Consider the following 23,503-nt stretch of genomic DNA (forward strand, 5'->3'; position numbering starts at 1 on the left):
GTCTCGATGTATGTATATTCAAGTCAAGCATTCAATCTCCAGCCAGAATAAACGCAATATGATAGCTCATTACGTTCTACAGGGGTAAGAAGGTATCAATTATTTCGTTTATTATCATCATTGTAGGTACCTACCTACCTATCTAGTCTCCCACCAGCATCTTAGTTTACCCATCCACACCACGCGAACTTCCACGTAAGCTTGCACAAGTAAACCAAGAAGGAATCATGTATTGTCTTTAGCCAAACAGGGGTTCCCCGTGACAGGTACCTGACCTAACCTAACCTAACCTAACCCAGGTATTGCAATCAGATCCTACCTCTTTAGCTATGACAACCATGTAAACACAACTCCCTATTAGGGCCGACTATTAGTAGGGCCTATCCTACCTACGGCACTGGGGGTATAAAATAGGCGCGAGCCTCGCCGGGCATCAGTGCCAACTCATCGCCATACGCCAAATCGTTCTAAATCATGATAAATACCATTACAATCATATGCATAATGAGGGAAAGTATGCTGCTGCCTCGAGGCCTCCGTGGTGATGATGGATGAAAAGGAGGTATTGCAAATATGTTTTTGCCGCATGGTTTCTAGTTAAACCCTTAGTTTTAGGTGCTCGCAGTTTCATAACTTGGTATCCGCGTAACTAGGCTGATCGTCAAACTCGATCCTAGGAATGCAGAAATCGGGTGCTTTCCCTTTTCCCTTGGCCTTCCGCAATGAGGCACTACTTGCACGCTGTTTTGACTTGGCCTCCCTTCGAAGCCGCGCAACTACGGCCATGTCGGGTAAATCTAAGTCATCATCCTCGAATAGTCGGGCAGTAGTTTCGTACTGTCGCATATTACCACAGGAATGGTATCGGTAATCACTTGAGCGCTTGAAAGGAATATCGAAATTCAAGTCTTCCTCAGAGTCGTTTTCAGGCTCTAAATCATCATTGCCTTCAGAATCAGTATAATCAAACTTTGGTACCTGCAAGCGAGATGACCTAGATCGGGACTTATGCTTTAGGGACGGAGCCGAGTATTGGGAACCGAGAGTAGAAGAAAGTGCATCCTCGAACTTTGTAGAGCTGAAGGTGGCTAGATGAAGTGGATCCTTGGGTGTACAGGATATTCGTCGTGGCTGGGATCGTTTCGGCTTATTAGGCTTCGCCGTTATGTCAAACGAGGCCGAAAGTCCTGGTAGTTGAGAGCCTTCCATCCCGTAGCCTTGAAAGAGAAGATCCTTCTCAAATTCACCTGCAGAACGCTTAGGAGCATCAAAGGAATCGACCGATGAGGCATCCTCATCGATAACGAAATCCATCGAAGGCTCCCGTCGACTAGAATTGAGAAGAGATCCTGCCAACAATTCAGGGTCGACATCATGATACGAGGGCTCCGGCGCATCAAGTTCCATATAATTCCTCATTGCTCCGCGATTTTCACTAGGTGAAAAAGACGCTTCATCCAACTCAGTAGCCTTAGGTAGCGGTACGCGAGGGGCAAGATCCACTGAAGTATTAGTGGTATGACCAGATTGAGGGCTGAACGGATTCGAGCTCAATGTTGAGCCTCCCGTCTCGGAAGTTAGTGACCAACGGCGAATACTGCTGCCTCGTCCCGGAACTACGTCTTCAGTCTCCGACCGTTTGAGACTCTTCACAGACCCGGAGACGGTACTTCCATTTCCATAACGACGGTTTAATTCGTCTTGGCCACTAGAGCGACTGAAGATTGTTTTCGGGTCTGTGGACAACTTGTTAGCAAATAGGTTACATAGTTCAAAAAGTCAAAACTGGGCCACTAACTATTCGGCTCCGGGGGTTGCAACGATGTCAATTCGTGCAATGAGCCGTCGAAGTCGGGTATAGGTCCGCGGCGGCGCTTCGGAGAACCACGGCTCTTTTTTCTGTATAGATCCTCTTCAGCACTTGGCAAGTTACTCTCGGTAACTAATTCGCCACGATAGGGCAAATGGAGAGTTCTCAGGCTCCCCGTCTTCAATGGTGGCTTAATGCTGGTTGAAGATATGTGTGACATGGTTCTGCGCTGAGGAGAGTTATTGAGAGACCGAGATTGATCTACTTGAGTAAGTCGGATCCGGTTAAAATCGCTGCGCGCATGGTAGGAAAGATCGCTGTCAGAATCCTGCCTGTGAATAGATATTTCCTGAGATAGGTTTGGTTGCGTCGCGTTGCCCCTCAAGGCTAAATCCACAGATGGATCATATTCAAAATCTTCCCAAATCGCCGCGCGAGCCAACTCTCGTAGGGACTCGGGAAAATAGTCAGAGTCTTGCCCCTTGACTCTTCTTCCCGTAGAAGCACTCACCGGTCGCTCTGATGAAGAGGCGACATACGAATGCAAGGACATTCGACGAAGAGCCTTTTCGGTTAGTGTTGTTTCGTTCGCTGGGTCATCTTGATATGCGTGCAAAGCCAACATCGCAGGTGATGCGGCCCGAAAGATAGAATTGCTTGACTTGGTCTGCAACCCATATCCCATAGATTGCCTTTTCCTCGACGAACGCGGTCGGTCAAGCTCCTCGTCGTCACTCCGAATGCTTGGGGCTAGATTCTTTCCATAGAACTCCTTGAACTCCTTGGCTTGTGGAGAGTTGAGGCTTGAGCCATTCTCGCTAATGTTGCGATCCGCAACGTCTTCATCGTAATCTTTAGTGCCGGTAGCCTTTACGCGACCGTAAAAATCAGATGGCTTGATGAACGATTGGGCTTCTAGCAAGTCGACGAATCCACGTGTTGATTCCGAATCGCCGCTAAAAATTGAAGAATTACGGCCGCGGGTGAAAGTTGGGGATGGCACGCTGTGAATGGATTCATTTCTCTCGGTTGGTATCTTCGATGGAAGTTTGTAGGGTCCGTGTCGCTTCTTAGGTGGCTCTCGTAACGACTTTACTGGAGTTCCTACTTGGGATTTTGGCCGGGATAATCCTTCGGGTGACTGGGTAGGGGCCGTATTGGGACGTTCGAGTAGACGAGGAACTATAGGAGGCGGTGCGGAATTATCATTGAAATGTCCATCTCTCAGATATGGATGCGATTTCTGGAATTTCTCCAAAATGCTAGGTCCGTTACCAGCAACCGGATAGGTGCCTTAAGTGAGATAGGTCAGCTCGGAGATTTACCAGATTCCTGGGATGAAGACTCGGCTCATACCGCGGATTGGAGGATTGGCGGCCACAGTCTCATCGTAAGCTTGTGCCTTAAGATCATTGTTCAAGTTACCGGTAGATTTTCTAGATAGGAAACTGAACCAACCCATCTTGAAGGTCGAGTCGAGTATTCGTATTCGTATGAAAGGTAACTAAGCCCATAAATATTCTCTTATCTCCGTAATTATCTTTCAAGGACGCGGGCCTCCATTAGGATCAAGCAGAAGAGAGCCGCTATTTCCGCCATATAACACGAGCTAAAGTAGTAAAAGAAACACGGGGAACAAAGGGAAAAAAGTAACAAATGCTCGGAGGGAAGAGAATGTATGTGGGAGAGAATTGTAAGAGAATTGTACCGTAGAATTAACGCGGTAGATGAGACGCATTAAACGGGGTGGTGCAAGGATACCCAGATAAGTTTAAAGGCTGAATGGAGACGACACTTCAGTTTATTGTATGTAGTGTATTTCGCAAATGAGTGTGTATGTGCTGCTGTAGTAGTAAACTTCGTTTATTAAGCCAAGGTAGTAGCTACCTAGTTATCTACACTAAAATGTTTAGGGGAGGAAACATTGAGAATCTGCAGCTAAATAATTTACACGTCGTACCTTGCGTTTGTATTGCTTCCTTCTTTTTTTTTTCACGATGGTCCGTGGTGGCCCACTTTACTCCTTGAAGAAACCCCCACACGCCCCCCTTTCGATCATTCATTCGAGACCTCATTGGTTCCTGAGACACGGTTGGTTGCGAAACCACGGATTACATATAGACAATCCCGGTGCCATAAACCGGTGCAACTAGCCGTTTATCACACGGGTATGCTTTATGTGTTGTTTGCAAATACAGAGCATACTACATACTTATTATTATGTAGTTATGCTCTACACATAAGTACTTGTTAGTTCATTGCCTTATAGCCGAAAGGAAGTAGTATGCATATTAACCATACTATATACGCGTAGCCAACCTAATTTAGGAAGTACTTCCTTGTATTACAGGACCCGATTCGATTAGGTACCGTTCCAACAACGATCTAGCCAAAGTATCAGTGGGGTGCTTACGTACGGAACACCTCCTTGATCTATTATGCTTTAAAAAGTCTACCTTTACCTACTATATAAAAAGTATTTTTTCATATAAAATGGGAGTTAAGTAATGGTCATATATGGATGAACTGATACTACAACAGAACATATGATTTAAGTATATCCTATTTTGCTATTATTCCGGGACAAGGGTATTCCTATGTACGGTAGATGCATATTAAAGAGGTATGACATCAAATTTCAAGATCCAAAATGCTGGGATATAAAATCGGAGAAGGGAGAATCTGTAGCGCGTCATCATCCTTGCAAGCCCTCACGCTTCTGGGTATTGTGGTGGTCCTACCTCTACATATCGGGCTAGCTACCCGAAATCCTCTTCGCTTTCTTATTTGCCAACACTATCCGACTTTAGCGTTTGCTAGTGTGATTATCAAAATGATTATCAAAAATGGGCGAAGGACTTGTAGGTTTCGTATATGCCGACAATTAAATCATATCATCATGGTGTACATCGCGTTGCCGCAAGAACCGCCCAGCTTCATGGATCACAAGCCAAGTGGATGATGATAATGGATAGAAACCTAATCATAGCACAACACCAAGAGACATCTTACCACTACATTGTTCTAGTCTGTACCTAGATAGGTTCGGTGAGCCCGAGGTGTACTACAGTCTCTAGTGTAGAACAATGGATTATGTTCTTTACTTACTAGTCACCGTTAGCGAGAATAGCTGAAGACTAAATCCACTCAATAGGTAGTAACTACTAAAGTGCTACCTAGTAAATCTAAGCGAATATTCATGGGCCAATGGGGGGCCTAGGCAAGCATCGATGACCCCCCCCCCAAATCGAAATGTCTAAGATGTCTTAAGATGCCATGTCCTTGAATCACTTTACTCAAACAGGCTGTTCCGAATGACTGCTGTCGACTTGGAATGTCTCAATTTCAAACCGATGGCTTCGAGTAATTGCCGAAACGCCACTTAGTTGAAGGATGAGACACAACAGATTAGCATCGGATCAACGAGTGAGATCGCAGAGTTGCCCGTTTGCTATAACCCCGAGCTAGGGATATCTACTATAGGCTATAGCTTCCACGTGGACTGCAACGTTCGGCACGTTGTAGGCTTCTAGCGCGTAGTCACATTAGACTCCTCTTGGCCTCGGGGAACCACGTATACGATCCGAGTCTTTAGCAAGAATTGTTTATTTTTTATGGATCCGACTTTATACATAGTCGCATCAATCATTGGGTAAACACTACCGACTAATTCCCAGGAAGTCCTCGACCTAGATGTGGTTTAACATACGATACGAGCACAACAAAAGCCTGTACCGCAACAGAGTTTCCTAGTACAAGGGAAATCTCTTGTATATCAAACGATCTAGGTACCTAGACATTGCATACCAAATTTATATTAGTTGGAGGTAGTCATTGGTCGTTTGCGTCTTAGTGACACGGTAGCAGATGGATCAAGGTTCCTGCTCTGTCTTTCTCTCCTCTGGTGGTGGGTGTAAGAATACATGTAGTTCTCATAAACACATGGCATGTTTCCTTGGAGTAGCATAATACGCACAAGTAAGCCAGGTGTTTAAGATATTTGGTTCATAAATGCTATTTATGATAATCAACCGACGAGCGCTCAGGCTTCCGGCATCCTTCGGGGTTTCGAGGACTTACTCAGATCAATCCATCCACACATTCGTGGGCTCAACTTTGGTTATGGCCCCAATGTTGCAATGGGCACGATGTCGTCACAGTTCAACTACATGCATGAATAGGGAGACCAGGTAGCTAGAAAAGCGTGATGTATGCTGAGCCAAGGTAGGATAATGCGGCATGCGGTATAGGTATGCTATAAATATTCTAAATTATTTAAATCTACTAAGTTAGTTATCTACAGAAACATCTTATATTGCCAATGCGACCATCTAGAATCTAAATACTATGTAGTACGAAACATCATTTTCGGAGAAAACATAAACCAATAGGCCAAGAGAACTATCAGAGGTACCATTGAGTCACATGGCTCGAGAGTATCATATACTTCACTCGCCCTTTTTTCTATAATGTATTGAACCGAGACGGTCATTTCTAAGGAATAAGTATCTAGGCTGGCCTTGCCTTGGATTTTCGGGGTAGCGATGTTATGCTTATACTATTTTCTCTTCAACAGGCCATTTCCTAAATAATGTATGGCAAGTCCTAAGAACCGATTGCAACTACCCATGAAGGTTAAGATTAAAAGAACTCGTAGCCCATAGAACTTACCTTATATATATACTCAGAAGTAAAGGGAATTGCATAATTCCCCAAGGTTAAGCACCCGAAGTTGGTAGCGTTGTCTTGGACGTCGGAATGCCATCTTCACCTACTATCCCAAACTCTTCATAGCCTTCAGATCCCCCCCTAGACAAATATAACCTATACAGAACACTTAAATGTAACGCCAATAGTGCGAATGACTCAATTGCCCATCCCTGGGCCAAACTCAATCTCAGAATCAGAGTGCGCGCTACATGAGCTCCAAATACATCGACGCCATCCAGTCTGGCCCAGAAGGAAACACAATGACCGAAGGAAAACATAAACGCAAGGCAGACAAGGCCGAGGCCGCTGAGAACTGCAGCTGGCGAGGTGACAGTCCTGAGCCAGAGCTAGATGATCTTGCACACAAAGAGGAGCCCCATCGACCTCGCCCGCCCGATGAGATCTGTAGTTGGCAGGGTAATCCTCCTGAACCCGGGTTCGATTACCGAGCCCGCAGTCCCAAGTTATCACCTAGGTCTCAGATAAATACACCTGTTGAACCACTGCTAACGGAGATTGAGCCAACGCCACTGGATGCCTCCCCCGAGCAGGAAAATCACAATAAAGCTTCGCAGGCGCACTCTGAAGGTTAGTTACCATCTCATATCATCATTTCTATACCTGCGGGAAAGCTCTAGGGACTCCTAAGACTAGGTGGTTACATCGAAGTCTTATAACACCATAAACCAGCTAACAGCTTGATTTATCAGATGAGCAGCCTGGAGAACAAGAGCAAGGCGCCACGGAAGAAACCTTGCAAGGGAGGATTACGCACGGAGTGCAGCACGTATTGACTGTCTTCCACAATATCGTCAATCCTTCCAGTTCCCAGGCACACGAAGAAGCGCCAGAAGATAGCGCAGAGCCTCCTGGTGAAGAGAATAATGCTCCCTTGAGGCCTTCTCGAATTCCGCCGATCCTCACCATAGTTGAGCCGCAGCATCCTAAAGGTAAAACCCCTAAAGAAGAAAAGGAAAAGGCGAAGAGAGAGAAGAGGGAAGCCAGGAAGGTCGAAAAGGAAAGAAAGGCTATAGAGAAGGAGGAAAAGAAAAGACTCAAGGTAGAAAAGAGAAAAGAGTACAAAGAACGGCGCCACCAGGAGAAGGAAAAGAAGAAAAACAAGGGGAAGGAGAAAGAGACTGCTTCACCTCCCGATCTACCTCCTGGAGCTGATGGCCTCGCTGCCACCGAGTCGCACTGCCATCCCGGATGTCAAATATGTGAACATCCTGAAGATCAGAGAACGCATGACTTCATGAAGAGCTTGCAAGAAAGTTGGGAGGGATTACCATCTCTCAACGACCTTACCGAAGCTGCCAAGAAACTGCTCGGATTGAAAGCCACAGATGACACTCCTGATGCGCCGCAGAGTTGCCAGAACCTTTCCTTGAACGAGCAGGAGTTGATCGAGCATATTGCGGCGCACATCAACAGACATATACACCAACATATAGACCACAACCCATCCGGAGAAGGCAACGCATCGATCGGAAAATCCTCGTCCAACAAACCTTCCTATCAGGACCCCTGTCAGGGACCAGATACACCTAGCCAGCAACAACAAGCTAGCTGCGAGGATGGGCGCCCTACCAGCCACGGCTTGGACGGTAATAGGGACTGGCCTATGACTATTATGCAAGGTCACATCTTTCGCAGCATCGAGCCAATGTCTGCCCCTGACGTCGCTACGACGCAACCTCCCCCTCGGGATTGTTCGCCCTTTCGCACCCCAACGAGTCGTTGCGTCTCTCCGTGGTGCGAAAAACTCGGTCTCAAGTTGGATGACCCGCCCCTTGTCCAGAAGCCAACGGTGCCGTGGTCGAGAAGAGGGTAAGACAACACATATAACATCCGCTCTTTAAAGACAACGTATCAATAGCGTATGCTAACCCAAATCCGTGTCCAGATTCAACTCCAGCCCGAGCCGCATGAGGACCGTCGCCACCTCTTCCTGCCTCAACGCGCCACTATGCTCACACCCGGTCTATCATGAACACGGCTTATACGCTTGCGTCCCCGTCTCGCTGATACCGGCTCTCAGCCTTGAATCTTCCTGCTGTGGCCATAGTAACTGTCACTACGCTTCGCCAATGATGACACCTATGCCAGTTTCGCACACCCCATGCCCACTGTTCAATTTCGAACCGTTCGGCACCGCCGAAACGATTCCTCCCAGCACACCTCGCAGAAGTCTGTCGGCTAACGAGACACAGATCGTGTTTTGATACTTCTAAAGGTTGAAACGTGGGTTTGGTAGGAGCTTAGATTAGGTAGGTTATGACGGAGCGCGTTAGCTAGAAGATTGTTCATGGGGGGTTGATATGCAGGAAATGGAGTGTGGAATAAGGAGGTTTTGACAGACTGAACAATTAGTCTGAAGATTGCTAAAAAAAGAATTGTTCCTAGAATGTAACGAAGATTACTGAAGTCGATTATAAATGGTATCATTAGAGTATTCATATTGCTCGTGTTGCTTCTATCGAAACCAGGACTAGAGCGGTATATTGACCGTTCTAAAATAAACAGCCCTATAGGCCTTCCCCCTTATAACTCTAAGTGTATTATTGTTTATCTGTACGCCTATGAAAAGCAGCCTGGCTTTCACGAAAAACATGACGATGGATACAGCATCGTACACTACGGCTTAACTTATACAGACATCCCCAATCGCCCACCCCTAGAGAAAGCATACCCAGGCAGGTAGGTAGTCGCAGACCAGCCACCCCCATCATCATCATCATCACCATCACCACCCTAATCCAACGACCCAGCCAACGCAACGCAGCTAAAGCGCATATCGCCACCCCCTCGCTCGAGGAACTTCAGCGGCCCCCACAGCAGCGCCTTGTCGGACAGCACGTCCTCGCCGTCGGCCAGCTGGCCGCGGGCAATAGGGCCCTTGCGGCGGCCGTCGAGCTCCCACAGGGTGCCGTCCTCCGCCTTCACGAAACACACGTAGTGCAGGTCCACGTCGTCTTGGGCGTCGGGCGCGGCTGTCGCGCCCCGGCTCGCGGCTTCTTGGTGCGCGGCGGCGAGCTCGGGGGTGCGTTCTAGAAGGGCGGAGCGCTGGGCGGGGGGGAGGGGTGTGGAGGCGGTTAGGAGGCGGTGGAGGGGGGTGTTGGGTTCTGTTTTTGGGGGGGGGGGGGTTAGTACGTGGAACGTAGGTAGGGAAGAAGAAGAAGAAGAAGTGGAGGGAGGGAGGGGGGAAGGGACTCACCAATGAAGCCCCGCGCGGGCCCGTTCGACACGGCATGCAGCAGGCCCATCAGCCCGCACGCGTTGCGGATCGTCTGCTTGTACCAGAGCACGGGCTCTTCGTCGCCGCTGCCGGTGTACTCTGGAACGCCTGCGTCTTCGGCCATCCGGTGCGATTCGTATGTTGCCGAGACGGGGAACACGAGGAGCAGAGCGAGGGCGGGTCGCGGCACAAAGGCGAGTAGTTCGGGCTCGGTAATGGAGTATACGTCGTGGATCTGGAGGGCTTGGCTTAGGCCTAGTTTGTGCAGAAGGGAGGTCATGAGCTCGGGGTTCGCTTCGAGGGGGACGAAGGCTAGGGAGCCGGGGGATGGGTCGGGGTTGGTTGTTGTTGACATGGTGCCTGGCTTGCTTGCTTGTGGTAGTGTTGGGTTGGTTGGTTGGCTGGTTGGTTAGATAGTGGATAGGGAATGTATGAACGGATCGAACCGAGTAGTAGCTCAGATCTGTTATAAGAATTATGGGTTCTTGAAGGAAGTCTTGTCTCTTGCAAGAGTCTATCTAATCTAATCCGAGGAAAGGTTTGGTATTTAGTATCAGTCTGAATAATCGTTGTACATATTGCCCCGCCACGACAGGGGTTTAGAGGCAGCTACTAAGTAATATGACGCCACTCATCTGGCATTTTACAGTTGAAGCTTTATCGATTAGAGTGGGGTATACGGATAAGGATCTTTACATTATATTAGTTATACTGTATTAGTGCTTGGAAAGGACTGGAGTTATAGACTCACATTCGGTACGACAAAGAAACATAAATAGTAGATAGCTTCACGAAATATTAAGAGTTGTCATTCTTGTGTTAGACCTTTTATTTCTCATCACTAAATATCTCATTTATATCATCACATCTCTTATCTCATAGTCATACAAGCATAGGCGTATGCACAGATATCTCTTGGCCCAGTTGCTCCTTGCGCCAAACTCCAACAAGCCATTTCCCAGTATTTATTCTCCCCAAATGTCGTAATCCATAGCATCGTTGTCTATTGCCTTTTCAGTTTCCCAAAAATAAAAGTTCAGATTATCACCAGTCCGAGCTCTTCTTCCGGCTCTTGCGACCCTTCTTTAAGCCATTGATGCTGTCTTGTACTATGCTGCCTGTGTCGCTTGCAGCTTTCTGGCCGCGCTCCTTAACTTGGTGCTTTTCTGCTTCATCATGAATATCCTTTACTACATCTTTGCCCACGCTCGTGCCGCTAGCCCAGTCCAGCAGTCCCCAAGCGCCGAAGTTACCACGCCCGCCGCTTGCGTAGTGCGTTGCAGTACGTCGTGTAATGCCGCCCATGATAATACCCGGTACAATGTTGTAGCCAGACATGGACAGCGTCTCCTCTAACGTCGTCAAGATAGTAAATAAGAAGTACGTGAGTAGATGCGGTTGGATGACCATGGCTGATAGGTATACCGGCAATGTGCGATTAAAAAGGAGCGGCAGCGGATGATCCGTATACAGCATCAGCGCATACGGAGCGGCGTGCTTGCGCGAGTGCGCGTATGCGCTATGTAGTCTTGCCACTCTCCCCCGAGAGTGCAACACAAATCGGTGGAGGTAATACGTCAGAATTTCGCGCGCGGTATATAGCATCAAGATATGCTTCACGATCTGCCAGGGGAGTGGCAGTGCCGTACTGGTCTTAAAGAGCGGACGGCGCAGTAGCGTTCCAGCGCCTATGGATATACCGGCTTGCATAGCGGTGCTGAGCGCAAGGTTGAAGATAGCGAGCGGGATCTGCCGAAGTAAGGAGGCAGCACTTCGCCGAGGTAATGATGTAGAACCATAAAACTTAATAGATTCCGCTAAGCTGGGAACCAGTGTGTCGAATAGCAGAAAGAAGAGCGACGGCACCAGCCAGAATACTATTCGCACTGCTAGGGTGCCGACCAACTCGATCCTCAGAGGCGAATGGGATAGGACAAGTGTCGTCCAAGTCATATAGAAGAATAGGAGATTTAGCGAACCCGACCACGACGACAGCATCGGCCCACCGAAATATGAGACTATCGGAAGGGATAGTAGGAGATCCATTTTGTTGGTATTACCGTTTATTCTTCTTGAGTATACAAACCCGCTAGATGAAGAGATATGGGATGTATTTGGTAAGTAGGTATGTATATCTGTATGTCTGCCTATTTAACGACACAAGTATACTTAGGGACGTAAGACGATGATGCCTTAGGATTTAGTTTCTTAGGACTTCGTTGTTCATCTAGAAGCAAAGATACCTCAATCATGCAAAAAAAAAAATCATAAAATTCCTACGTGTCTTAGGCCTCACCTTGTCTTGAGTCCTTGATTTGATGCGCACCTGCTGTTGAACAGCTCAATGACGTATGTTGTGCTGTCATTTGGTATCCAACTTCTTGATTGGTCGCGCCGTTGATGAGTTCTCGTCTCCCCTGTCGGCTTAGGCGGGGCCGTAATTATTTGGTTGACTGTCGACGTGAAGCCCAAACTGCTGGGCTTCGATGCCAAGAAATACTTGCAGCAGCCGTGGGAGCGGCTTCGATTTGCGGGGCATCTTCTTAACTAAGCCTGCTAAACTGTTATGTAAGCTGCTAGGGTGTTCTAGGCCAGGTACAAGGCACGGGAAAACTCCACTGATAGCCCGATGGGTTCGGGTCCTGAATTACCTACATGTAGGTACCTTATTCAATTGTTAACAATTCAGGTCGCACGCAACATTACCTAAATAATATCTTTTAGGCGTCTTTTCCAAATGGCCGAGCAAAGATGAGCTTAGCACCACGTGTAATTGTCACATAAGATCTATAACTGCCGTCTCAAAGTTATTCCTTGCAGATGACGAATCGTTGCAAACATTAGTCCTGGCCTGTTGCGACATCATCATCTTACAAAAGATGTGACAGCACAATTTTCGACATGGATCCATGGCATATAACCCCAAGAAAACGACGTGACGATTAGCTATTTGGGCAGATCCTACTCATCAGTTTTTGTTTTAATCTTCAATAACCAGATATGAACTGTTGGAAGAAGCTCCGCCAGATCGCTATGTTCCGATCACGGATTCATGGGAGTCCCTTGCTGAAGGACAATAGCGATATTGCTTTGGGTTGCTCGGCATGCGTATCAACTTCGTCATTCACGTGGCGTTTGCAGCTTGTCAATATTCTCGGCGCATGAACCCACCGAAATTGAGAAGCTCTGTGCGGCTTTCTTAGACCGAACATAATCCAGGGGGGAAATTCCGAGACCAGGTCGTCCACAAAAATAATTTCCGGTCTTTCACTGGTGACAGAAAATAAAATCCAAGACAAAAAAGTTGCGACTCAACAGAGCACGAAAAATGTGTTTTCGTCCCTACGCTCGGCGAGATCGTCGTTAGGCATTTTCGTCATGATATAAGCCTAGGTATTGATACACGATACGGGACTGACATATCACCTGTAAGACTTTGTACGTTATACTATAACTGCAAGTGATCTGATGGTTTTCGTTAATGATCTGGTCGAATAAAATAGGTTATTAAACTTACCTAATGATAGCGAAGCAGCAAGTTCAACAAGTAGAGAAATACTTCATACTACCAATGAGAACGATTCATCCTCTCTCCACACCCCTCCGCGTTTCCGTATAGGCGGATCTTATCGTCTTAAGATTCTTTCGAGACCTAAGTTCCACCCGCTCGTAGAATTGGCTTGTTATTTTACCTCTGTGCGTATACGAAAAGATTGCCTTACATCATACGTTTTCTTATAATGGTTCCCTTCCCGCTTACTACCAAATGCTGTACAAATAAACATTAACCGTTGCAGCTGTAACCCAATCCGGCACTACTACTCGACGCGCATATTCTGAAACGGAGTCGCACATTTCAATATATTTTATGTGTTCAAATATGTAACCTTTCAATGTATTAGATGTAACTAGGTGTGGTATAAGATATGTTTAAGTGTTCCTGTATGTATGTATACTATGTACGGAATATACACTAGGTAGTAAAAAGAGACAGCTAGCTAGGTAACTTTTCAGGGGCATGCCATGTTAATTCCGACGATTGGAGAAGTTCAAGACTCGCGTTAATCTAAATTAGGCCCAGCCTCTCAATCTTGTCACTTTCTGGGCTCGACCTGTGGGCAAGGGAAAATGTCGATCTAAAAGTAAAGTTCAGACTAATAAGACCAACATACATTTTATGATATAGTTAACATATTATTACATTGAGAAAAGAATTCAAATACGATAGTTGGAAACGTATAGAGTGAACATACTAGGTTTTGTAAAATTCGCCCGCTCAGAATACCAAATGCAGCTATGATGTAGCATCTGTAGATACAAGTATGTATCACCTGCAGAAACCGCAAGGCACATGCATGATGCCAGGGGGTAGATTACTACATGTATATATGTATATGGGGTACTTACCTGTGCTCGGTGCTGCAATACATAACACTACAAGAGGGACCCGAACTTGCACACAGACTTTCCGATCAAAGTAAACTACAACCATATGAAGCTTGTTTTCAGTACCTAATTAGACCTAGGTACCTAATTATTCGATCGCCGAGATGTCCACTTCCATTTTCCCCTGAGTCTAAAATCGACCAAAGTTTTGCTTCCGCAAATTACAGTACACGCTACAATCGCGGTAATCTATTCTTCAAAAACTTTTAGCCAAAGTTCTGTTTTCGATACCCTCCATTTCTCAATTTATCCTATATACATACCTACTTCGTACCATACCCCTTGTATGTAGTAGACGGATCTACACTACGAGACGGCCAACCGTCGTGCCCTAGTTGCGATTGGCATTATTGTACATACATACGGGACCTAGCCTATGTACAATTTAAGCGCCTCTTCTAATTCTGGGACCTTGGGGCCTTGGGGACCTGCAGCGAATCCCTCTCGGTATTGACCCGGCATCCTGCATCTCGCACCTGCATCTCGCAGCTACCTACTCGCAGCCACATCCCATCCAGTTCGTCCAGTTCGACCTTCCCTTCTCTGACCTCCACATCGGCTGCATACTCTACCGAGTTGGAGTTGGGTGTTGGACTTGGAAGTTGGAGTTGTACACCGCTTCTGTACGCTACAGCAATCGGAGACACACAAGTACACAGGTGAGACCAGTCGCAATTAGGCAAAAACATTATCAGCCCTAGCCTTGATCGCTGTGGTTCATTCCCTCTCCTTGCGTCTAACCGCTATGGACTACGGTGCCGCATCCAAGTCAACCGCTGCCGGACAACTACCCCCTATTCCCCGTCAGAGTCGCCACCAATCCCGGAGGAAGGCAATTGATCCTTCCATGCACTTACATCTTCGTGACGGTGACATAGATCGCGCCGGCCTACCGCCAGGCTCTCCCGAAGTAATTTCGTCTCTAATTACCAGTCTATCTGTCATCTCAAAGCCCGCGAATAAGCATTTCGAGGGTCAAAGCCTGTCTATGCCAAACTCGCCACGCGACGGTAGCTTCGGTGTTGAATACGGGGCATTCCCTGCTTCTAAGCTCGGCCGGCTACAAGAGGAGGATCTTGACCTCAACGAGTTGGCTGCCAGTTCCCCTACCATTCGAACAGCAAAACCGCCATCTGGCTTCTCCCCATTGACTGCCCCAAAGTCACCACGTCGTGAGTCTTCGGGTGGTGGGTTGAAGTCTCTCTTGCGCAGCTCGTCTAGACCATCGTCAAAAGGTTCCGTCTCGTCGCACGATGATACACGTAGCATAGGCAATCTTTCGATCGAACGTGGATTACCGCCCACACCCGAATTGCGCAGACAACGATCGCACGACAGCTGGGGAAAAAAGCAATCCCGCAGTCACAGGGGTTTAATGTATATGAGCTCGAAAGAACGATTACGTGCCAGTGAGACAGAAAGGAAGCGCGCAAGCTTAGGGTCCATTGGTACATCTAACAGTTTAAGTGCATTGTCACCTAGGACTGACACTATTCTTGCCGAAATCCCGATTCGCGAAGAACCGAACGATTCACCAACAAAAGAAAGCATGTACGATTTAAGTCCATCCATCGATACCAACAACGTCCATATGTCAATTCCAGCTCGCGACTCTTCTTTACGCAAGACGGGAACCAACGCCAAAAGATCCTCGCATAGGTCTTCACGGTCGAGAAGAGAAGGCGACGGCGGCTTCAGCGACACTATTCCGGAAGGATCTGAACATACTACGTCGCGCGACCCATCCGATACAAGACGACGACACATAAGCCGAGCAAACTCGGAGGCTGGTGCTCGGAGAAGAGACGATTCTCTACCACCCGAAATGCCACACTCAGCAAGAGCAAGCACATCTTCTGCTAAGAAACCCCAGGAAACCAATTATACGCATCAGCGCTCGAGATCATATTCAACTGATACAAACGGATTTGAGGATGGCGCTCCATTTCCGGCGGTAGCTCAGAGTAGAAGACGTAGTGCTCATGGAAGTGATCGCAAAACATCAGGGCGCACGACTCCGGATTTGGGCGAGATAATTAGACCTAAACGAAGCAGCTCACGGTTAAAGCGTCTTTCGGCAGCAGGGCCTAAAAGCCCGGAGCTAGAGAGGAAAAAGGAGGTGGCTACTCCGGAGCCCATGGTGGGTTACGAGCGACCTCAAAGCGCTGATTCCATTGACGATGCTGTCGAGTCCTATTTGTGCTCGCCGAGGCTGTCGCAGAAGATCCGGCATCCGCAGACTGGCCGTGTCATATCATTTTCTGAAGTTGGCGATGCTGAAGGCTCAGCAGTATTTTGCTGCGTTGGCATGGGTTTGACTAGATATATCACCGCGTTTTATGATGAGCTGGCGCTGACACTGAAGTTACGTCTGATCACTCCCGATCGGCCTGGCGTGGGTGATAGTGAGCCGTATGCTGACGGGACGGCGACACCGCTCGGTTGGCCTGGTATGTCTATGCTCTTGTTTGATATCTCATCTTACGCGAATATTAACAGATTATAGATGATGTTTATGCGATCTGCCAGGCGCTCAAAATCAACAAGTTTTCTATCCTTGCGCATTCTGCTGGCGCTATTTACGCTCTTGCTACCGCGCTTCGCATGCCACAGCACATCCGTGGCCGTATTCATCTTCTAGCCCCTTGGATCCCTCCGTCGCAGATGAATGTGTTCGGTACATCTCAAGCCTTACCTCCTACCAATGCAATACCTACATCCCAACGGATTCTCCGAGCTTTGCCAACTCCTTTCCTTAAAGCAGCTAATAGCTCCTTTATGACGGCTACCAGCAGTTCTATTACTAGCTCATTACCTAAAACTAACACGCGTCGTGGGAAGCGGAAGTCCTCTGCCCCTGCTGGCTCAAACAATCGCCGAGATATAGCACCTAGCTTGGATAAGGAGAATTTAGTGCAGGACACTGCAGACGGGAAACCCCTCCCGCTCTCTGCCAGCGAAAATATGGATCAGTATCGTCCCAATGACAACGAATTTAATCCCCAAAATACTATTATTACTGCGGCCAACGACGCTATTGCGGATAAAGAAAGACAAATGACATACGACATGCGGCTCACTCACGCGATTTGGGAACTCGCTACTACAGGAGCTAATCCTGCCGTGGACTTGCTTGTCTGCCTAGAGCGAAGGCACACAATTGGCTTTCGTTATGTAGACATTACCCGCCCAGTCACTATTCATCATGGAAGCAGGGATACACGTGTCCCGGTCGAAAACGTTAAATGGCTTGGAAAGACGATGCGGCGTTGCGAGGTCCGCGTTCTCGAGGGTGAAGGACATGGACTGATGGCTAGCGCTACGGTTATGGGCTCCGTATTGATGGAGATAAGTAAGGAGTGGGATGACTGGATGCTGCTCACAAATTCGAAGCGGACCGACGAGAGAGGCCGAAGCATACGGGCCGGCGCCCGGTGAAAAAGCATAATTACCTACTTATGGTATAGAGATGTGTTTTCTGGAGGAACATGATATCGTAATATTTGCGATTTAGATCATACCCGGCGCATGGGAGTTTTGCTGAATCACGGCTTAATGGTAATAGGGTTTCTCATTCGAAGGAATGTTTTTGTTTTGTTGCTTTATATACCATGACAAGCTTGACAGCGCTCTACGGCCATTAAGCACCTATCAAGCTTAACAGAATCAAGCGTTGGAGACCAAAGCTGGGCGTTGTTGGATAATGAGTATTAGAGAAACGAGGGACAATACCGTGTACAAGTAGATTTTAAGTCATAAAAGCGACTCGGCCGAGAGTCTGCATAGTAACTAATGTCTAACTCGAATCTCTTTTTTGAACTGGGCTGTAATACATATTCCGTAGCCATAGATGCATAGGTCATCCTTGATATATTAAGTACTTAGGTACTCTAGCTTACCTAAGATTTTCGTGATTACCTAATGTATGTAGCTAAACGCACGGGCCCATTGCAGTATTACGGGGATAAACTTCGGCGACCCACGTGATCTATTCCTTCCCTAGCTTAGGGTCTTTCCCATGCGATCAACCAGTCAACCGGTCAACTCGATTTCGCTGTGGAAATTTTACGAGACGAGACGCGTTGCGTTGCGCTGCGACAAGACGAACGGCCCCCGGCAAGCTCATGCAAGCCATAAACATATTTTGATATTTTGATCTTTTAATCCACCCTAACTCCAAAACTTCATTCCACTGGGTACGATACATACATACATACAATACCCATTCATATTTAATCAAGTCTTAACCCAAGTGTCTGACTTTCTAGTTCTAAATATTGTTTGGCGCGTTGCCAGCCTTCAATTATTCCTTCCAACTTGTACTATCAGCATGAGATGACATAGAAAGACTTAATTGCGAAAACTGCGAAAACTGCGAAAACTGCGACACAAAATGGAGGCTAGAAGTACTCCGCAGGCGTTTCTCTCGTCCTACGCGCCGCGATTGCGCGTTTACAATAATTCTCTCCTCACTCCCATAATTCATTCCACCGCACCCACCGGCCCGGTATCGCGAACGACGAAACGTGGCACCACGGTAATTAATTATGCCGAGGACGGATATGACTACGATGACGACGATGACGATGACTCGAGACGGCGACCTACGGGCTTGCGTAGTCTGAGAAGAGAAGACAGCGCATCACGGATAGATCCGAGCGATAAGTTTGGGAAGGAGACGAATACCCCTGTTGCAGTTCAGGGTATCTGGAGGGATTGGATGCTGAAGACCAAGAATCGATCAGATCTGAACAACCAGGCCCAAGCTGCGATGCCTGTCACTCTTATTCCTATTCGTATCGACGTCGATATTCCCGCCTTCATGCCCTCCGCGGCGTACCCTCTGCCTCGGGGTCTTAACCAGCCACCTCCTCAGATGGACCCTGCGTTATACAGGACAGGCGACATGACAGTTCCCTATAAGCTAAGGGATATTTTCTTATGGAACTTACACGAGACTGTCATGACCACAGATCAATTCGCGCTCAGCCTCGTTCAAGATCTAGATCTTCCCAACCAAGGCGCTATTGCTGCCGAGATTAGCAGACAGATCAGAACCCAACTAGAAGAGTACGCGGGTGTTGCGCTCCATCCACTTTTCCATTCGGAAGATAAGGCGCCTACGAATGGCGCCGGGCTAGCTCCTCAGTTGAGCTTCCGCGATACCCCGGCAACTCCAGCTACTCCTCTCCCTAATTCAACACGCGCTCCTGAAACTCCGTTCCGAAATGGTCTCGATACCGGATTTGATACTCCAAAGGGTGCTCGTTCGCAGGTCCCGGAAATAACAGCCAGTGCCACACCAATTCCCGCCGACTCGGATGAGCTGAACCCCGACGACACCTACCGATGTATAGTTTCCCTCAACGTAAATCTTTCTTCCCAACTCTACACGGACAGGTTCGAATGGTCGTTACTCCATCCTCCTGGCACAGCAGAGGCATTTGCTAAAGTTACGTGTGCGGATCTGGGCCTCGCTGGTGAATGGGTTCCTGCTTTAACGCATGCAATATATGAGGCAGTATTACGTCTTAAAAAGGAAGCTTGCGAAGCCGGCGGTCTCGTGGCGGGATGGGGTGGTATGGGAACCGAGTTTCCCAATGACGCTGCTCACGGTGCGGATGCCGGTTGGCGGTATGATCCTGAGCATCTCGCGGACGAGTGGGAGCCCAAGATCGAAGTGCTGTCGAAGGAAGAGATAGAGAAGCGAGAAGTCGACCGAGAACGACAGATCCGACGTCTTCGCCGAGAAACTGCTAGATTTAGCAGTAATGCCGGCATGATAGGTGGCGTACCAGGCTTGGGCTTCGAAGTTGAAGAGGAGAGGATGGGACGTGGAGAGAGATCGAAGAAAAAGAGGAGATTCCGTAGTTTGAGTCCCCTCGGGCGATCTGGTACTCCGGGTGGCAGGAACACGCCAGATGTTGGATACGGCGGAGGAGGGGGCGGAACGCTCACCGACCAAGAAAGGCTTAACTGGCGCTGTACGCATTGCCGTATCTGGGGCACGAGCGTCTGGGCAGTCAGAGATGGACCTTGGGGTCCTAGGGTAAGTTACATTACGATCTTTTACGTGGGGATATTTACTGACAGCCGGCTCGTTTAGTCCCTCTGTGCCAATTGTGGTCGATTCTATGAGCAAACCAAGAAGCTGCCTCGGTGGACAAAGAATTTACACTTGGTGGACTTGCGTCCATTTTAGGGTGATGGAGCTCGTGACCAGGCTCGTGAGCCTCCCAAAGAGATGGACGTGCCTGAAACTAGAGTTCGAAGGAGGAGAAGAACCGGAAAGTGATTTTAGTACCAGGGGGTGTGTTTACGAGAAAAAGGCGTTTCTGGTCGGAAACTTGCAATATAGCATGGGGAGTTTTTCTTTTTTTAAATCACCTGCCAGGAGTCGTTGGCTATGGTCTATACCACTGACATGTCTGCGCGCGTGAAAACGCAGACAGTTAATCAAGGATCACTTCGCTTGTCGCTTGGGCTGTCTCAGGGGCAAATATTGCATTTTCTTTCTGTTGGCTCTATCATCGCTGCCCCCCCATTTGTATACTAGATTACAGGTGCGCGCGAAGGCTGCAAGGAGACACTATCGAGAGAACTCCGCCACGTTAGGGAAATGCCCAATACCAAAGCACTAATTGCTGTTGCACCTGTTGTACTAATCCCGATGAATATCTCGCATTGCTACATATCCAAACCCTTCCCACAAACACACATACTACATGCCACCTTTTGCATACGATTAGGTCCCTAATTACCTAGTCATCCTAATAGATTCCCGGAAGGATCTTGTACGGCACCTCGCGCTTGAACTGAGCCCACTGCTCCTTATACTTGTTGGTGCAGTAGCCGTCGAGCACGCCCGCAGCACGGTAGCTCAGATCCCACATCTGCCAGGCCGTCATAAGGAGCCCGCCGATCCAGCCGGTAGCCACCATGGTGTACCCGCCGCGCCAGAGCGAGTAGCCGAGGTAATTAACGTGGCGGGCCCAGCGCCACACGCCGACCTTGCACACCTTGCCCTTGTTCTCGGGCGCGTCCTTGAAGGCCTTGCGCTGTGCCTCGGAGACGGTTTCGAGGGTCAGGCCGAAGATGTACATAGCTAGGCCGAAGAGCGTGCTGAGGGGGATGCTGACGGGGGAGGTTAGGAAGGGCAGCGAGATGGTGATTTGCGGCTGGGAGAATAGCGACGAGGTGGATGCTGCTTGGGATAGGATGCCGTTGGCGCTGTTCATCACGGTGTTGTACAGGGCGACGGCGGCCGCGGCACCCGCCGGGAAGGATTCGTACGAGAGCACCGTCTGCCAGTAGATCTGCTTGGCGGCGGAGCCGCATGCGAAGACGAAGAGCAGAGCGCTGGTCGGGTGGCCTAGGGCGTCGACGAATGGGATTCCGGTGTGCAGGACGGCGGTGGATGCGGTTACGGCGCGGGTGATGCCGGCGCGGGCTAGGAGGGCGCTGCCGAGACCGGCGGGTGCGAGAAGAGCATGTTGGAGAGGGAGATCCAGTAGGCGCAGACCGACGAATGTTAGGGTGCCCCAGGGCGTGGGGGAGCGGTCGCCGCGCTGGATGAGGTCGATTTTTTTGTGCCAGGGCTTGGAGTCGGGGTTAGAGTCGGCCATGGTTGCCTCAATATAATATGTTTAATGCTATATCACCAAGATTTTGACTTGTGCAAGAGGGATGATTGGATTATAATTGATAGAGTTAATGATGATGTATTAGACGAGTTTGGTAGGTAAATAAAATACTAACTACGAGCTGTGGACGTCCGAAGGCATCATGTTGTGCAACCACCGCGCGTCATACGGATTCCAGCTCGGATTTGGCGAGGGAGAGATTAGAGAGGCGTTTTTAGTGCAGTGCCATACATACCTAGGTACATAGATAGATCGAGAACGCCGCCTTTCTTAGATGTTGCACGACTGACAATCAGATCTGAGTATGTAATGTAGTAATGTGTATTTTCGTCGTACATCAATAGACAGGCGATAATTACCTAATTATCGACAGTAGACCTTACAGCTAGCTACCTCTAGGTAGGTAAGGTGCGGCGAGAAGCTCATGTGGAGCTCCGTCGATCGATGACGGCATAGCTTTGAAATCGCGGGTTTAAGGTTTGCATAGTGATAAGAGTTATCGGTCTACGTAGTATGTACCTAGGAACCTTGGAATAAGAACGGAGGCTTGCGAACGGGATGAAAGGTTATAAACTCTTACTCTTAATAGATCACTTTGACCCATTACTCGTTGCTGGGTATGTGTGAGTATGAGGGGGCCGGGGTTCAATTATTAGTTTATCATCCTCGAGCTCTTATTATGTCTTATATGCAAATATAGGCATCAGATCTGCATATCAATTTTTAGTCTCTCTGTTATCCGATTCATATCGCGATTTGCGGGAACGTAAACGTGCCGCCATTTCGGGATAGAGCTCGGTGGAGCAAAGTGTGCCTTAAGCCGGCGATGGCGCCTTGGCTATATACTGTACTGTATCTTAAAAGATTTTTATAGCCCATGTTCTCGCAGGTGGACTTATACATCGAGTATAGACAGAAAGTCGAGACCAAGCCGTCAAAGCCAACGTAGACCCGACCCCTCCCCTGCTATCTCAACAGAACAAAAGAAATATAACAAACTTGTGACAGAAGCCCCGCGTTAAGTAAAGTGACTCCTCCTACATCGCAGAGTGGCATCGCAACATCCTTATGCTACATAATCTATGCACCTACGGGCCCGCTCGGCCGTCTTCTATACGACCGCGAACAGTATACTTCGTAAACACCTCGAATCGGTGTTATATCCCGTCTTAGTCAGAAATTGTATGGTTACATAGCTATACCGGTTAGGAATAGTCGAGGTTCGTTGCTTCTTTCTGCAAGCCTTTAAAGCCACAGCCAGAGCTAGCTATCACGTACTTTTTGTTAGAAGTTTACCTAAGGGTAACTAGGTAAAGGCGTGGAGTACGCTACTGTTCGTTATCCCGGCGACTTGTCTAACTTAGTAACCTTCTCTATCTTGACCCGTAGCTAAATCTTATACATCAAGTATTTGACGGACTGCGTAAAAGGATTGTGGGAGATGTAGGTATATTTTGAAGAATTCAACTGAGAGTTACTTGCGGGTTAAATATTAAGGCGCGGCGGGAACGGAGGTGATTGTCATCCCAACAACCTGGATGGAGCTTATAATGTGACATCTTGACAACCACAGATCGTTGCTATTTGCAAACTACCCTGCATGTAAAACATATCCTACCTAGTGTCTCCATAATAGCTCTTGTTGGGTTCCCGGGA

General features: G+C 48.1%; 7 protein-coding genes across 7 annotated transcripts; 3 read left to right on the top strand and 4 right to left on the bottom strand.

Moving 5' to 3' along the window:
* Positions 1 to 101: 101 nt before the first annotated feature.
* On the bottom strand, positions 102 to 3,761 carry F4817DRAFT_326767 (uncharacterized protein). Its single transcript, XM_049301947.1, has 3 exons — positions 3,167 to 3,761; positions 1,799 to 3,103; positions 102 to 1,736 (listed from the first exon to the last, which is right to left on the bottom strand). The coding sequence occupies exons 1-3, from the start codon at positions 3,270 to 3,272 to the stop codon at positions 628 to 630; spliced, it is 2,520 nt and encodes an 839-aa protein (XP_049162341.1). The 5' UTR covers positions 3,273 to 3,761; the 3' UTR covers positions 102 to 627.
* A 2,499-nt stretch (positions 3,762 to 6,260) lies between these two features.
* F4817DRAFT_326770 (uncharacterized protein) lies at positions 6,261 to 8,905 on the top strand. The gene is made up of 3 exons (XM_049301948.1): positions 6,261 to 7,108; positions 7,231 to 8,350; positions 8,427 to 8,905. The coding sequence occupies exons 1-3, from the start codon at positions 6,730 to 6,732 to the stop codon at positions 8,743 to 8,745; spliced, it is 1,818 nt and encodes a 605-aa protein (XP_049162342.1). The 5' UTR covers positions 6,261 to 6,729; the 3' UTR covers positions 8,746 to 8,905.
* Positions 8,906 to 8,933: 28 nt separating this feature from the next.
* F4817DRAFT_326774 (ubiquitin carboxyl-terminal hydrolase) lies at positions 8,934 to 10,343 on the bottom strand. Its single transcript, XM_049301949.1, has 2 exons — positions 9,738 to 10,343; positions 8,934 to 9,645 (listed from the first exon to the last, which is right to left on the bottom strand). Exons 1-2 carry the CDS (start codon positions 10,111 to 10,113, stop codon positions 9,275 to 9,277), a joined length of 747 nt encoding a protein of 248 aa, XP_049162343.1. The 5' UTR covers positions 10,114 to 10,343; the 3' UTR covers positions 8,934 to 9,274.
* A 193-nt stretch (positions 10,344 to 10,536) lies between these two features.
* On the bottom strand, positions 10,537 to 12,314 carry F4817DRAFT_326775 (uncharacterized protein). Its single transcript, XM_049301950.1, has one exon. It carries the CDS (start codon positions 11,802 to 11,804, stop codon positions 10,803 to 10,805), a length of 1,002 nt encoding a protein of 333 aa, XP_049162344.1. The 5' UTR covers positions 11,805 to 12,314; the 3' UTR covers positions 10,537 to 10,802.
* A 1,891-nt stretch (positions 12,315 to 14,205) lies between these two features.
* Positions 14,206 to 18,029, top strand: F4817DRAFT_326778 (alpha/beta-hydrolase). The gene is made up of 2 exons (XM_049301951.1): positions 14,206 to 16,654; positions 16,711 to 18,029. The coding sequence occupies exons 1-2, from the start codon at positions 14,950 to 14,952 to the stop codon at positions 17,640 to 17,642; spliced, it is 2,637 nt and encodes an 878-aa protein (XP_049162345.1). The 5' UTR covers positions 14,206 to 14,949; the 3' UTR covers positions 17,643 to 18,029.
* A 475-nt stretch (positions 18,030 to 18,504) lies between these two features.
* Positions 18,505 to 20,690, top strand: F4817DRAFT_236992 (SNF5-domain-containing protein). The gene is made up of 2 exons (XM_049298983.1): positions 18,505 to 20,253; positions 20,311 to 20,690. Exons 1-2 carry the CDS (start codon positions 18,598 to 18,600, stop codon positions 20,404 to 20,406), a joined length of 1,752 nt encoding a protein of 583 aa, XP_049162346.1. The 5' UTR covers positions 18,505 to 18,597; the 3' UTR covers positions 20,407 to 20,690.
* F4817DRAFT_236981 (DUF1295-domain-containing protein) lies at positions 20,691 to 22,361 on the bottom strand. Its single transcript, XM_049298982.1, has one exon. It carries the CDS (start codon positions 21,827 to 21,829, stop codon positions 20,975 to 20,977), a length of 855 nt encoding a protein of 284 aa, XP_049162347.1. The 5' UTR covers positions 21,830 to 22,361; the 3' UTR covers positions 20,691 to 20,974.
* Between the last annotated feature and the right edge of the window lie 1,142 nt (positions 22,362 to 23,503).

Source organism: Daldinia loculata (genome assembly GCF_022478755.1).
Source record: "Daldinia loculata strain CBS 113971 unplaced genomic scaffold F4817scaffold_6, whole genome shotgun sequence".
NCBI classification, from domain to species: Eukaryota; Fungi; Ascomycota; class Sordariomycetes; order Xylariales; family Hypoxylaceae; genus Daldinia; species Daldinia loculata.

Coding starts and splice junctions, on each gene's coding strand:
- F4817DRAFT_326767 (XM_049301947.1), bottom strand. CDS start 3,272: ATGGGTTGGTTCAGTTTCCTATCTAGAAAATCTACCGGTAACTTGAAC. Junction 3,104..3,166: donor CGCCAATCCTCCAATCCGCG/GTATGAGCCGAG, acceptor ATCTCACTTAAG/GCACCTATCCGGTTGCTGGT. Junction 1,737..1,798: donor GCAACCCCCGGAGCCGAATA/GTTAGTGGCCCA, acceptor AGTTGTCCACAG/ACCCGAAAACAATCTTCAGT.
- F4817DRAFT_326770 (XM_049301948.1), top strand. CDS start 6,730: ATGAGCTCCAAATACATCGACGCCATCCAGTCTGGCCCAGAAGGAAAC. Junction 7,109..7,230: donor TTCGCAGGCGCACTCTGAAG/GTTAGTTACCAT, acceptor TTGATTTATCAG/ATGAGCAGCCTGGAGAACAA. Junction 8,351..8,426: donor GTGCCGTGGTCGAGAAGAGG/GTAAGACAACAC, acceptor ATCCGTGTCCAG/ATTCAACTCCAGCCCGAGCC.
- F4817DRAFT_326774 (XM_049301949.1), bottom strand. CDS start 10,113: ATGTCAACAACAACCAACCCCGACCCATCCCCCGGCTCCCTAGCCTTC. Junction 9,646..9,737: donor GCCCGCGCGGGGCTTCATTG/GTGAGTCCCTTC, acceptor CCCCAAAAACAG/AACCCAACACCCCCCTCCAC.
- F4817DRAFT_326775 (XM_049301950.1), bottom strand. CDS start 11,804: ATGGATCTCCTACTATCCCTTCCGATAGTCTCATATTTCGGTGGGCCG.
- F4817DRAFT_326778 (XM_049301951.1), top strand. CDS start 14,950: ATGGACTACGGTGCCGCATCCAAGTCAACCGCTGCCGGACAACTACCC. Junction 16,655..16,710: donor GACACCGCTCGGTTGGCCTG/GTATGTCTATGC, acceptor AACAGATTATAG/ATGATGTTTATGCGATCTGC.
- F4817DRAFT_236992 (XM_049298983.1), top strand. CDS start 18,598: ATGGAGGCTAGAAGTACTCCGCAGGCGTTTCTCTCGTCCTACGCGCCG. Junction 20,254..20,310: donor ATGGACCTTGGGGTCCTAGG/GTAAGTTACATT, acceptor CGGCTCGTTTAG/TCCCTCTGTGCCAATTGTGG.
- F4817DRAFT_236981 (XM_049298982.1), bottom strand. CDS start 21,829: ATGGCCGACTCTAACCCCGACTCCAAGCCCTGGCACAAAAAAATCGAC.